Source organism: Trichophyton rubrum (assembly GCF_000151425.1).
Source record: "Trichophyton rubrum CBS 118892 genomic scaffold supercont2.5, whole genome shotgun sequence".
NCBI lineage: Eukaryota > Fungi > Ascomycota > Eurotiomycetes > Onygenales > Arthrodermataceae > Trichophyton > Trichophyton rubrum.
In genome coordinates this window covers 451,393-464,432 of record NW_003456424.1, presented here as the reverse complement: position 1 = coordinate 464,432, position 13,040 = coordinate 451,393, and the positions used below count along the sequence as shown (strand labels likewise).

The 13,040-nt window shown below is 47.7% G+C and overlaps 6 protein-coding genes across 7 annotated transcripts; 2 read left to right on the top strand and 4 right to left on the bottom strand.

Annotated features, from left to right (window-relative positions):
* Positions 1-51: 51 nt before the first annotated feature.
* TERG_04897 (eukaryotic translation initiation factor 5A) lies at positions 52-1,363 on the bottom strand. Of its 2 annotated transcripts, XM_003234258.2 has the most exons (4): positions 1,178-1,363; positions 785-1,051; positions 584-716; positions 52-521 (listed from the first exon to the last, which is right to left on the bottom strand). In XM_003234258.2, the coding sequence occupies exons 1-4, from the start codon at positions 1,193-1,195 to the stop codon at positions 457-459; spliced, it is 483 nt and encodes a 160-aa protein (XP_003234306.1). In that variant the 5' UTR covers positions 1,196-1,363; the 3' UTR covers positions 52-456. The 2 variants fall into 2 exon arrangements, with proteins under 2 accessions (XP_003234306.1, XP_047606438.1); XM_047749886.1 differs by having other exon boundaries at positions 52-716.
* A 160-nt stretch (positions 1,364-1,523) lies between these two features.
* Positions 1,524-1,967, bottom strand: TERG_12203 (uncharacterized protein; the record flags this gene model as incomplete). Its single annotated transcript, XM_047751197.1, has 1 exon — positions 1,524-1,967. The coding sequence occupies one exon, from the start codon at positions 1,965-1,967 to the stop codon at positions 1,524-1,526; it is 444 nt and encodes a 147-aa protein (XP_047606437.1).
* Positions 1,968-3,229: 1,262 nt separating this feature from the next.
* TERG_04896 (uncharacterized protein) lies at positions 3,230-4,000 on the top strand (the record flags this gene model as incomplete). Its single annotated transcript, XM_003234257.2, has 1 exon — positions 3,230-4,000. One exon carries the CDS (start codon positions 3,230-3,232, stop codon positions 3,998-4,000), a length of 771 nt encoding a protein of 256 aa, XP_003234305.2.
* Positions 4,001-4,626: 626 nt separating this feature from the next.
* TERG_04895 (uncharacterized protein) lies at positions 4,627-6,000 on the top strand (the record flags this gene model as incomplete). The annotated part of the gene is made up of 3 exons (XM_003234256.1): positions 4,627-4,716; positions 4,818-4,943; positions 5,011-6,000. 3 exons carry the CDS (start codon positions 4,627-4,629, stop codon positions 5,998-6,000), a joined length of 1,206 nt encoding a protein of 401 aa, XP_003234304.1.
* Positions 6,001-6,089: 89 nt separating this feature from the next.
* On the bottom strand, positions 6,090-7,480 carry TERG_04894 (uncharacterized protein; the record flags this gene model as incomplete). Its single annotated transcript, XM_003234255.2, has 6 exons — positions 6,090-6,118; positions 6,173-6,254; positions 6,330-6,791; positions 6,855-6,916; positions 6,985-7,241; positions 7,299-7,480. 6 exons carry the CDS (start codon positions 7,478-7,480, stop codon positions 6,090-6,092), a joined length of 1,074 nt encoding a protein of 357 aa, XP_003234303.2.
* Positions 7,481-8,932: 1,452 nt separating this feature from the next.
* Positions 8,933-11,455, bottom strand: TERG_04893 (polyadenylate-binding protein, cytoplasmic and nuclear; the record flags this gene model as incomplete). The annotated part of the gene is made up of 4 exons (XM_003234254.1): positions 8,933-9,077; positions 9,139-9,806; positions 9,865-9,939; positions 9,998-11,455. The coding sequence occupies 4 exons, from the start codon at positions 11,453-11,455 to the stop codon at positions 8,933-8,935; spliced, it is 2,346 nt and encodes a 781-aa protein (XP_003234302.1).
* Between the last annotated feature and the right edge of the window lie 1,585 nt (positions 11,456-13,040).

Below are 13,040 nucleotides of genomic sequence, written 5' to 3'. Positions count from 1 at the left end.
ATACAGATTTTTTTTTTTTTTTTTTTTAAAAAAAAAATTCAATACAGTAGTTATTCGATGACTAGAGAGGAGCTACTGGTAGTGGCACGTGAGCCAATGGTTTTCAAGGTATTCTCTGGCGTACTCTAATGGGACAAGATATAGAAGAGGGTGGCTGTACAACGAAGGAAATGCTTTGACATCGTATATCTTTTCATTCATCATCACTCTGTCATTTAGGAAATGCCACACATGAAGAGCATCCACTTGTATACTAGAAAAACATAGCCCAGAAAAAGCTGCTAGGACCTATTTCTGCCATCTGCGGATGCAAGCAAGTCAAAGAAGATGACCGTCTCCAAGGGTGCTTAACGCCCACGTAGGTGATTTTTTAATGGAACGGCTTATGGACACAGAATTCTAGCAAGAGCAGGTAGAATAATGTTAAAATGGTAATTCAGGATTTGTCGTACTAACTTAGTGGGTAACTTCCTTTGCATCCATAGCGACCTCCTCACCCATGGCAGTCAAAACAACAACGCCTATAAAGCAGTTAGAGGAAAAGGCCGTTGTGATCTAGAAGAGGTAGCGGGGGTTTACTTACTGACGTCCTTCTCCTCAGTTCTGAAGAGTCGCTCGATCTTTTCACCGACCTCACCAGAAGGAAGTTTGACGTCATCCTTGGGAGTTCCGTCTTCCTTCATCAAGTTAAGGAAACCGTCGTCACTGATGTCCAGCTGCGGTGGTGTTAGTATATAAGAACTCGCGTCACCACCGATTATTATGCAAACAAGTGGCAACTTACCAGCTGGTATTCCTGACGGCGGACGTTGGGGACATCCATGTTGTGGGTGGAGGGAGAGAGATCCTCAAGCTTCTTGCCGGTGAAGATATCGATGGCGACCAAGTGGACTTTGGCGTGACCGTGCTTTCCGGTCTTCGAGGTGGTCATCTCAACAATCTTGCAGGGACGGCCCTTGATGACGACGTGACCGTTCTTTCGCAGGGCAGAACACTGCATTGGGAAGGTCTCGGAGGCGCCAGCATCGGCGCTCTCGAAGGTGACATTGTGCTATAGACCAGAGTCAGCGACCAGAACTCATTGTTTTTCTGTGGCTGCCAAATAAAAAAAAAATTCCACAAAGTAGCGCCCGCGACGGATGCGGGGAAGAGGCATAGGGAAGTGGGATGTTTTTACCTGCTCGTCGTCGGCCATGATGAGGGATGTCGAGTCGATAGGTTAGAAAATAGGCTGGAGGAGGTTGTATGGGGGGGAGAGGCCGGCAAGTGTGCGCGAGATGGGAAGTGGTTGTGAGAAGGCAAGGGTGGGGAGGAGGCCGAAGTGTGAAAGTAGGCAAAGAAATTATTTATATTTAAAATGCCCGCTGCCCTCCCGCCAAAAGGAGGGAAAAAAAAAAAAAAAATAACAAAATAAAAACTTGTGTAGAGGGGTCGGGAGTGCTTAGCCTGTTTGGGCCTGTTTGCACTGTTTGCTGCTTTTGGCGCTTTTGGCTCGTGCAGGCGACCGCAGCCAGGCTGATCCATTAGTCAGCTCTAGGGCGGACGAGAGGACGAGCAGGACGACGGCGAGACGAGGACGAGGCAGCGGACACAGAGACAGAGACAGAGACGCCAGCAGTGATAGCGATAGCGACGGCGACACCGGGGGCCCTGAGACATGCGCGTTTAGGAGCCCGTTTGGATGCAGACCGGCGTCGAGAGTGGACAGACAGCGCGAAGATGTGGCCAGACAGAGGAGCTGCCGGCCAGGGAGGCCCGGTTGCCTCTGCGTCCACCGGCAGCCTGCCATACTCTCCAGCACGGCGGCAGTCACAGCTATCTGCTGCTAACAAGCCGGGACGGCCGTCGTTTAGTCCCAGGTCCTCTTCACTGTCTTTCTCTCCCACCCCGAATGCCTCCACCACCTCCCTACCCGGCGCCGCACGAGCCGCCGCGAATGGATTCTCGAGACAGCCTTCTTCGGCCATGAGGAACCAAAGCTACCCTGACCCAGTAGATGTCTTGAACGGCATCATTGGCCAGCGACGTAGCAGTTCTACGTCCGGCGATGAGACAGCCTCGCCGCTAGAGAAGCCGGATGTCCTTTGTGAGAACATCGACTTTGGCGGCCTCAGCTTAGAGGAGTTTGCACACCAGAAGGAGACGCAGCCAGCTCGCCAGAGCTATGTTCAGGGGCTACAATCTTTTGAGCAGTGTGAGCCTCCCATGATGAATATCTCTTTGTCTATCCACAGTCACCCATTGATGATATTTGGATGTATATAGATGAGAAAGATCGGAATATTTTTGAAGAACTTCACAATTCGATCACAGTATGTCACATCTCACATCTTCATTCAAATCTTTTCGCCTACTATAATAAATGGGCTTCCTAGCTAACCATCTTTGCACTCTAGGGATGTGACGAACTACTAAAATCGGTTGAATCATACCTTACGAAGTTCCAAGCCGAGCTGGGGGCTATATCCTCGAAGATTGAGTCCCTACAGTCCCGTTCATTCCGACTAAGTTCACAGCTTGAGAATAGGAAGAATGTTGAACGAATCCTGGGGCCGGCTGTCGAGAAGATAAGTGTGTCACCACGTACAGTTCGGTCGATATCAGACCGTCCTATCGACCAGGAATGGGTTAAAGCTCTCTCTGAACTCGACACGCTTTCTTCTACTATTAATGCAGACACCTCTACCCCGGAAAACATAAAGGCCATAGAGGATGTTAGACCTTTACTGAAAAATTTGCAAGAAAAGGTGCGTTACTTCTGTCCCAGCCATAGCTCGCTCAGGCCCCATCACTAATTTTATATGAAGGCTGTGGAGCGGATTCGGGACTTCCTTGTCACTCAAATAAAGGCCATTCGATCCCCCAATATGAATGGTCAAGTCATCCAACAACAGTCGCTCCTGAAATACAAAGATCTATATACATATCTTTCAACTCACCACCCAACATTATCCGAGGAGATCACCCAAGCATATGTCAATACGATGAGGTGGTATTACTTATCAAACTTCACTCGATATTCCCAAGCCTTAGATAAGTTGAAGCTTTATTCAATTGATCGAAATGATCTCCTTGGAGGCGATGCTTCTTCGCAAAGAACGGGTAATCATATTACTATATCTATATGCTACAAGGTAGTTCAATATGCTAACCTTTCTTAGCACATGGTGGCTCTGGCGGCCGTAGTCCTGCACTTGCTGCTCATGATCCCCTCGCCTTGGGTCGGCGTATGGACATATTGAAATCAAGCTCCCACATGGCTCTCTCATCTTACTTGGCAGAGGAAGACAAATCTACACATGGGCTGGAGATTGTCTTCCGAAACTTCAATCTGGCGCTGATTGATAATATATCTGCTGAGTATTCGTTTATGGCCGAGATGTTTTCTGCGAAAACAATACATTATACTTCTCAGAAAGTGACGGAGATCTTCGAGCCCACATTGGCATCTGGGCAGGCTCTGACAAAACAGCTTATCGAGACCACTACTGACTGCATTGGGATCCTCCTTTGTGTAAGATTAAACCAGCAATTTGCATTTGAAATGCAACGTCGGAAGGTCCCTGTGGCGGATCCTTACATCAACGGCATCAACATGCAGCTCTGGCCTCGGTTCCAAATGATCATGGACATGCATCTTGAATCGCTGAAGAGGATATCAACAGCATCTACTAGAAGTGGCCTTTCAGTCCTAGCTCTGACATCAACCGATGCCCAATCATCTGCACCGCACTTCCTTACGCAAAGATTTGGCCAGTTCCTGCATAGTATATTGACATTATGCAACGAAGCTGGTGATGATGAGCCGATTTTCAACAGTCTAGGCAGACTGGTGAATGAATTCGACGCCCTGCTCACCAAACTAAGCAAGAGCAGCGGTGACGCCAAAAGAAGAGAACGTTTTCTCTTTAACAATTACTCCTTAATTCTAACTATTATCAGTGTAAGTCATGATTTATCTTTATCCACGAGTTTGAACGCTCCTAATCTTCCTTTTTAGGATGCCAAAGGAAAACTGGCAACGGACCAGAAAGAGGTACGTACTTACGATAGGCGATTCATCGTTGTTTTTGACATACTAACAATCTCGTAGCATTTTGAATCTTTCATTAGAGGGCCAAGTAACCGTCGATAGTCATTCGCAGCAGTGGGACATTTTCTTCTTCATGTGTAGAACCCTTGGGATATAGAGCAAGTTTTTATGGCGTCTTGGTTGGTCTATGGAAGCAAGTGGCTGCAAGTAAGCGTCGGAGTCTGGCTGGCATGTCACTTGATGTTATTCTACTTATATTTACAGTAGCATCCACATTGTGTTCGTCTAATATGCGTGTCAAGAAGCCCTTTTATACTTCGCTGTAGATATAGTCGCAATATGAGAAATGCCCCTGTTGATCTCCACAAAATGCCGGACCGAATTGTGGTTCGGCCATTACTAAGCTCAAAACCCCCCCGTCCACGGCTAAGACTCCCCCTGTTACTGTTACTTACTCTTCTATCCTTACCTACCGTCTACTTCTCAAATGGTCAAAGGCAAGACCCGATAAGTGAACCAGCAGGCCCTCAGATTGGATTAGCCTGTGAGACGAGGAGTTGAGCTGGCGACGTCGTCTCAGCACTGGTTGCGCAATGTTCGCTAGGCGCGCGCTTTCAAGGCCGCTAGCAAGATGCCGCCTATTTTCTAGTAGCAGTAAGCTACATACTGACTTTACACACGCAGTAAGTAGTACTATGACACTCTCTCGACACAATCCCGTCTGAAGTTGTGTTTGATCTTATAACGTGGTGATCTGAACATGTTTTAATGATGTGGAGAATAGGTAATTGGAGCCGGAGTTGTTGGGCTAGCTGTGGCTCGTCAATTAGCAGCTCGAGAAGGAACATCGACTATTCTAGTTGAGAGACACTCCGCAGTTGGAACAGAGACAAGCAGTCGAAACTCAGAGGTCAGTGGCAGACTCTTCACCAACCTTCGTTTTGGGAAGGCAACTAAAGCTAACAGGCGACCTATAGGTAATTCACGCTGGTCTATACTATGGCGTAGACTCATTAAAAACAAAACTATGCATTGAAGGGAAAGAAATGCTTTATGAACTTTGCGAGAAGCAAAACATCCCACACCGCAACACTAAGAAGTGGATTGTTGCCCAGGATGAGGAGCAATGGAAGGAATGTTTGAAAGTTTTCCTCCATGCTAAGGAAATAGGTGTACCGATACGCTTTGTTTCCGCCGAAGAGGCAAAAAGGAGAGAGCCAGATGTACGAGCAGAGGCAGGGATCCTAGAAAGTCCCACGACCGGGATAGTGGACGCTCACTCTCTCATGTCGTATCTACACGGCAACTATGAGGAAAGAGGCGGAGACTGCGTGCTGTTGACTGAGGTTTATAAAGTTGAACCTCTAAGTGGAGGCGCTTATGAAGTTTTTACCAGGTCCGGAGAGAGAAAAGACGAAGAGTCGTCTTTTACAGCTGAAACACTCATTAATTGTGCTGGTCACTTTGCATGTGGAATAAACAACATGATTTTACCACCAGAAAGACATCGAACTCCTCACTTCGCTAAAGGGACGTATTTCTCATACGCTGCTTCATCACCAAAGCCTTCAACCCTACTATACCCAGCGCCTCGACCCAGTTATGGCGGATTAGGCACACATCTGACTCTCGATATGGCCGGCCGAATAAAATTCGGCCCTGACGTCGAGTGGGTAGACAGCCCAGATAATTTGATCCCGAGCCCAAAACGTTTAACACAAGCTATCAAGGAGATCCAGGCATACTTACCCAGCGTGAATCCCGATGCGATTGGTCTTGATTACTGTGGTATTAGGCCCAAGCTGATTAGGGGTGGTTCCGTCACCTCCGGGAAAAATTTCCAAGACTTTGTGATTCAGGAAGAAAAGGGTTTCCCAGGCTTCATAAACTTACTTGGGATTGAGAGCCCCGGGTTGACTAGCTCTTTGGCTATTGCAAAGATGGTAGAGAATCTCTTATATAGATAATTATTTTCTTGGGTTGTTTAACCACGTAAAGAATGTTTTCTAGGTCATGCTTCAATGCAATTGCTATTTAACAGTTCGATCCAGGTCAATTAATACAAGCTTCGAATAAGCTCAAACACTGTTAAGTGATTTAGTACTGATTGAACTGTACTGAACAAGGATGCTCACTTACATGCTGGCAGATTTGGATCTTTCTTGTCCCCTTTCAATGCCCGCAACGCAATTGTGTCAGCCTCACTGGGCCTGACGGAGAACTAGTGTTCAATGAAACATGAAATTAGCAGTCGATTGAGGATCTATTTTAGACAACTTTGGAGATATTCTCTTACTTCAGTCAATGTAGATTTCAATTCCAACATCTCCACCAACTTGGCTATAGCATCTCCCACAGCATTTGCATCCTTTGCATCATCACCTGAACAAGCCTGGCCAATATATGGCAATATTTTCGCAATTTGATGAGCTTCCTCCGGATTCCTAGTGGCTTTGAAGTGTATGGTTTTAGCCAGGGATATACAAGATGTGATACCGTGTGGAATTGCATATGTAGCCCCAATAACATGACCAATTGCATGGCTTAGCCCTATGGGGGCTGTAAAGTAGAACGGAGGGAAGGCGGAATACGCGGCTATTTGTAATTCCTGGCGAATCTTTGGGTCTTCGGGATCCTTCTTGCACAGCGGGAGGAGCCTGAAGATCTCTCTTATCGCCGTTCGACACAGTCGTTTTGTAGGCACCTCGGCTGCCTGAGGATGATACTGTAATTCAACTGCATGATCAATTGCACGGACCTGAATATATTCTTTAGCGTATTGTAAGCTAGAGAGTTGTTGGCCAATTTTGAGGTTGCTTACAGCAGAGCTTAGCCATAGACGTGCTGGGGTATGTAGAGTGATTTCGGCATCATAGATGATTGCTGCAAACATTAGCAGACACATTAGCTAGCTAGTTAACTAAGTAGTTATTAAGATCAATCTTCAATACCTTTCGGTGCCAATTCAGGGTGGAAGATCCCAACTTTTAGACCTTCACGACTGGTATACCCTGCTCCAAATGTATTTTCAGCTACACTCAGGGTCGTCGGTAGGGCAACTATAGGTATCCATTTTTCAGTGTGTTGATGTATATGGTAGGCGACGGCCTTCGCGGCATCTATGGGCGATCCTCCCCCAACCGCTACAAGGACATTTGCCGCAGATTGCTTGATATGTTCTGTTGCGGACTCTATATCCGCAACAGGCCTATTCTCCGCCAGTTAGTTTGACGACCTTCTATCCCACATAGATTTAGCAGCGTACGCATGTTGGCGGACTCCAGCATATGTACCCGCATGCGAGTCCGCCAGGAGACCCTCTAGCTCTTTGATAACGGGTGTTTTCTCGTTCAACGATCTTCCCGTTATGATAAATGCTTTGGATCCTCCTAGCTCAGAAACCACTTTTCGTAGCGAGCTTCGACTTCCTAATCGTGTTATTAACATGTTAGTTAACTGTGTTATTTCGTCGTGTCATAATGCCCTGCGGTCGAGTGTATATCACTTGCCTTGCCCATAGAGCATATACTTCGCAGGTAGCGTAATGTATGCACCCTTTAGCTCGCTGTCAATGCCATGGAACGAAGACGTAAAATCCATCTTATACAAGTCCTTAGCCAGGTGCAATGTAATGTTATAATTCGTTTACCCTATATTGTTAACGTGGGGATGTTTTCCTCGACACCGCGATCCATGTTATGGTGGGCTGAAGGTGTCTTGTGCTAGTTATGACGACATCAAGCCTTTTAAACTTAGAGGCGCAACATTTGAAAATTTGAATTGTTATTTGGAATATAGACCATAGAATGACCACAATTTAGCCTGCAGGATATGCTGTGCGCGCAGAGAGCAAACATATATTTTCGGTATAATGATAAAAGAGACGCATAGATATACTCCTAGGGCAGTCTATCTTTCTAAACAGTTCAAATGCGGTATGTTTAGAATATTGAACGCTTGTATCATTCTTGGATAGTCCACTTCATCTCTTAACGAGGCACGGTAAGCACCTGCGTTCAGCTCAACTCAAACCCCGAGTTAAATATACACACTGCAAGCCTCCGGGGCCATTCTTCGAGGAAAGAAAAGGTATAAAGAAATTGGACAAGCACAGAGGAAAGGAAAGAGAAGACGAAGCGCAGAAGGCCTCCCTAGCACCGTAAGATATGAACTTTTTTTTTGAATTGGCATTTCCTTTTCATTCCCATACTCTCCTTTTTCCCTTCTCATTGGTCGTTCATTTGTGCTGGTTGTTCACAATTTGTAAAATTACCACACAAAGATAAATGCTGTCTGGGCTGTAAGGAACCTTAACATGCATGCGTTGCTACCACATTCCACATTCTAACAGGATCAAAAATAAAAAAGAAAAGAAAAGAAAAGAAAACAGATGAATGAAATAAAAAAGAGAAGAAGGCAAAGACCTGGGCAAAAAGGGAATCAAGCACGAGTTAGAAAGAAAAGACAGACAGATAAAACTCCTGGAAAAGGGGAGGGAGATGTCATGAAGACGTAAGCAAGGTGAACGCACAAGGGGGATGAAACGTAATAAGGAGAAGGGAAAAGGGGGAATGAAAGATAAGGGATATTCTTTGTTACCAGGAAGGGAGAAAGATGTGATGGAACTTTTTCCCACTTCCAACGTCAAACCTTTGCCAGCTACAACCGAAACTTGGAGGGAAAAAAGAAAAGGATTCCATACCGTATAACAAGGCTGGATGGGTAGAGTGGCATAAACGCCAGGCAGAAGGGGGGGAGGTGGTCGTCCAGCAAAAAAAAGAAGGAAAAACGAAAAGGAAGATAGAAACAAGAGGAAGAGTATTCGTTAAGACATGCCAAGCCGAGGAAACCAGAATCAAAAACTTTCCTCCACAATTAGAAAACCGTTTCAAGCATTATTTAAGACTTAGTCTCTTCCGCGGGCTTGCCAGCCTCTGGCTGAGCAGCCTCGCCGGTGGGAGCATCATTCTTGTTCTTGACATATTCATCGTAGACAGTAAGAGCTTCATCAACCTTGGCTCGGAGAGCAACGTCATCATCGACACTGGTCGGGTAAGTTAGCTTTGATTGTAATCAAGTATAGATGGGGAAGGGTGTCTTCTTACAGGCCAATCAGCTCTGAGTTGTCCATTTCCAAAAGCATACCAGTGATCTTTCCGGCAAGCTCAGGCTGTTGAGCAAGAATCTTAGGGTAGATGGCTTCACCGAGCATCTGTTTTTGCTGGGGTTCGGGAGCGGCATTGAAAACTGCGAGGTTGATTGAGCCAGAGCCGGCTGCTTCATCGCGTGGTATACCGCCTTGTCCAGGAGCACCTTGACCGCGGCCACCAGGGCCTGCCCGGCCACCCTGCTGGATGGGCATGTTACGTCCCTGAGCGAAGCCTGGGGCACCAGGTCCACCACGCATTTGTGGGGCGTTACCGGCAGCCGGTGGCATACCTTGCATTGGACCCTGGCCACGACCACCTCCACGGCCGAACGACTGGACCTGGCTTATCTGAGAGTAGTTTAGGCCATTTGGAATTCCAGCACTTTGCATTGCACCCATTGGGATACCTTGGCTACCCATGGCGAAGTTAGGAGGAAGCGGCTGGTTAGGGTTCATGCCACGGCCGCCCTGCTGTCCAGGGAACTGGGGGAACTGGCCAGGACGACCACCGGGCATTCCTGGCATAACCATACCAGCTTGACCAGCAAACTGCATTCCACGCTGAGCACCGGGGAGGAAACCTTGCTGGCCCGGAGCGCCATAGAAAACGGCAGGCTGCATGAACTATCTTTGGTATTAGAAAAAGAATCGAGTATGTATATATATATGGGGGAGCACTCACGGGTTGGGCCATTCCGGCGGCAGCAGCAACCTGCTGTTGGCGAATGGTGTTTCTAGCTTGAATACTGGCCTCGAGCTGGTAGATGTTAGTAAATTGAGTTCTTCGAAAATGTATCGCCTTGAGCGCTACTTACCTGGCTCTTGCGAACATCCTTGCGTTGGGCCAAAGCAACGTAGAGTGGCTTTCCGTGGACCATACGTTGGTTCATCTCGGTAACAGCCTTCGAGGCTTCATCTGGGTTGCTGAAGCAAACGAAACCGAAACCTTTACTCTTCCCGAGATGTCTCTTTTCAGGCTTGGCACTCTCAGTCTTTCCCTCACTCTTCTCTTCGGATTTCGACTTGTCTTCAGATTCAGACTTAGACTCTCCCTTTTCCTCGGACTTGTCACCTGCCTCCTTCGCCTTCTCCTTATCGGCTTCCTTGCCCTTTTCGGTTTCGGCGGGAACGTCGACAATGGCTTCGCGCATGACTTTGGCGGAAGTTATGTTTCCGTAGCTGCTGAAAAGCTCACGAAGCTTCTCATCATCGATATCGTCGGACAAGTTCTTGATGTAAAGGTTAACACCCTGGTACTTGGAAGCCTTTTCGATGCGAGCAGCTTCATACTGCTTTCGCAACTCTTCTTCACGTTCATGTTTCTTCTGGGCACGGCCGACGTAGAGCTTCTGACCCTTGAGCTCGTACTCGTTCAAGGCCTCGACAGCGGCGGAGGCGGCCTCATGGTCAGAGAAGTTGACGAATCCAAACCCGCGGCTCTTGCCGGTCTCATTGTCACGGCTGAGGGTAGCAGAGGTGATTTCACCGTACTTCTCAAAGAGGCCACGGAATTCCTCATCGGTGACATCCTGCTCAACGTTCTTGACGTAGATGTTGGTGAAGTTGGCCTTCATCTCCTCAAACTTGCTCTGGCGATCCTTCTTGGCAATGTGGTGTCCAACAAAGACCTTCTTCTCGTTCAACAACATACCATTGACGTGTTTGATGGCATTGGTGGCGGCCTCAGCAGTTTCGTAGTGGACGAATCCGTATCCTTTGGAGTTACCGTACTCATCCTGAGCAACCTTGCAAGAAAGAATATTTCCGAAAGCAGCAAACGTGTCGTGAAGAGCCTTGTTGTCAATAGCAGTATCAAGGTTCTTAATAAAGACGTTGCCCTGACCGGTCTTGCGGAGGGCAGGGTCACGCTGAGACCACATGATACGGCATGGACGGCCCTTGATCAGGGTGTAGTTGAGGTCCTCAAGGGCACGTTCTCCATCGGCGGTGTTGTTGTAGTTCACGTAGGCGTAGCCAAGAGAGCGTCTGGTAACAGCATCACGGCAGACACGGATCGACGCGACCTGTCCGATGGAGGAGAAGAGCTCGTAGAGCATAGCCTCGGTGACGGAAGGGTCCAGCTCTCCGACGTACAACGAGGCAGAGTGAGGCTGTGAGGTCGCAGGAGCCGCAGTGCCAGAGGGCTCTCCGGCAGTTTCAGGAGCGGCCTCAGTGCTAGGAGCTGCGCCTGCAGCAGTGCCGTTGGCAGGGGCCTCGGTGGGCGCCTCAACCTGGTCCGTAGGGACGTTGGTCGCGGTCTCTGGAGCAGACATAATTTCTAATGTTTTTCCGTGTTTTTTTGTGATTTTTTGGTTTGAATTCTTGGTCGCTTGGAAATCTTTTCGTATCGTCAATCAAATGGAAAAAAGTTAGCAAAGCCAGATCAAGAAGCTCGAGAAGAAAAAAAAGAGGGGCACCGCGAGGAATTCTCTTCAAAGGATACAGGGTGTGATCGAGCAGTAAAGGCAGAGCTGACGCGAGGCAGAGCATCCTGCGGGCGAAACGGAAGGTGAGATGAGAGAAAGTTGAAGGGAGAGAGCTGTAGGAGAAGTGAAAGTAGCTGGGGTAAGTGTGCGGTGTGCCGGGTTTTTGGACCACCACAAACAACCCACAACCACCGCCAACCGCCAGCGCCTCCCCTTTTCCTTCTTCACGAACGGCTCTCGTTTCCAATGGTGAGGCAGCAGTGGGCGCAGGTAGGCGTGGGATCCGATGGTTTCTCGTGTGCTGGCAAAAACGGCGACGGGCTCGACGTGGGATGGCGAAGACGGGACAAGGACTCACCAGGCGAACCTCGAAGAGGTAATGCTTGATATTTTTCAGGCTTTACGAGTAGTTTTCTGGTAGGGGAAGGGGGCAAAGGAAAGGAAACACTCGAAAGTGTTTCTAACGGACGGATAGATCACAGCCTGAGGAAGCACAAGAAGCGATGTTGGTGGTTGGAGGTTGGTTGGACTTTTTTTTTTTTTTTTTTTTGATATCTTTTGATGTGCGAAAGAAGAAGAAGAAGAAGAAAAAGTTTAAAAAAAAAAAGTCGTCGAATTTTTTTTTTTCTCTTTCCCTTTCGTGGCGCGAATAAAAGCTTGGGATGACTAAGATTTGTCTAAGCAAGAGATGTAATGAGTCAGCAATGAGTAATACATTAATAATATAGATGACTAAGCAAGCATATATGAAAACGGAAGCAAGAGAAAAAGACGGGAAGAAGAAGGAAAGGAGAGAAGAAGAAGAGAAAAAAGGGCCGGAAAGAGAGAGATCGGTTGATAGTCGCTGCTCATGGCTTGTGGAAGTGTGGGCGGTGCGGGAAGTGTCCTTTGGCTTCGTCTATTATTGGCTGATGCTACAGCAATGAGACGGAGTAACCCCGGGCCCTATGGATTGGTGAGGTAGGGGACGTTTTGTCTCTGGGCATACTACGGAGTACGACTACGATTGATAATGGACAAGACGAAGCACAAGGTCTATACACGGTGATGCTGACTACTAAATACATCTCTCCCCAGACGTCTCATTACCCCAGGCTCCAGCAAATGCAGTCCCAGGTCCGCTGCCAGTGACATCATGGCAGGAGGACACCGAGGATGATAGAGTATTATCAAAATTATTAACTAAGGTCAAAGCCTGCGCCCGAGTTCACTGCATACATCAGTTTCTCTCGGAGTGTATTTGCATTGGTATACCGAGGTAGCTTCAGCAGGTTGGCACAGGTACTCGCACTGGGCAGTCGTTCTTCATCAGAGCTTGAGTCGCGAATACTAAACCGGGGGTTCAAATGGCTGAAGCCCAACAGCGGAGCCCGCGGCGTCGAGGTCACGAACTTGAGCACCTTCTGCCTGTCTTTGTTTGGCATTGCTTCGA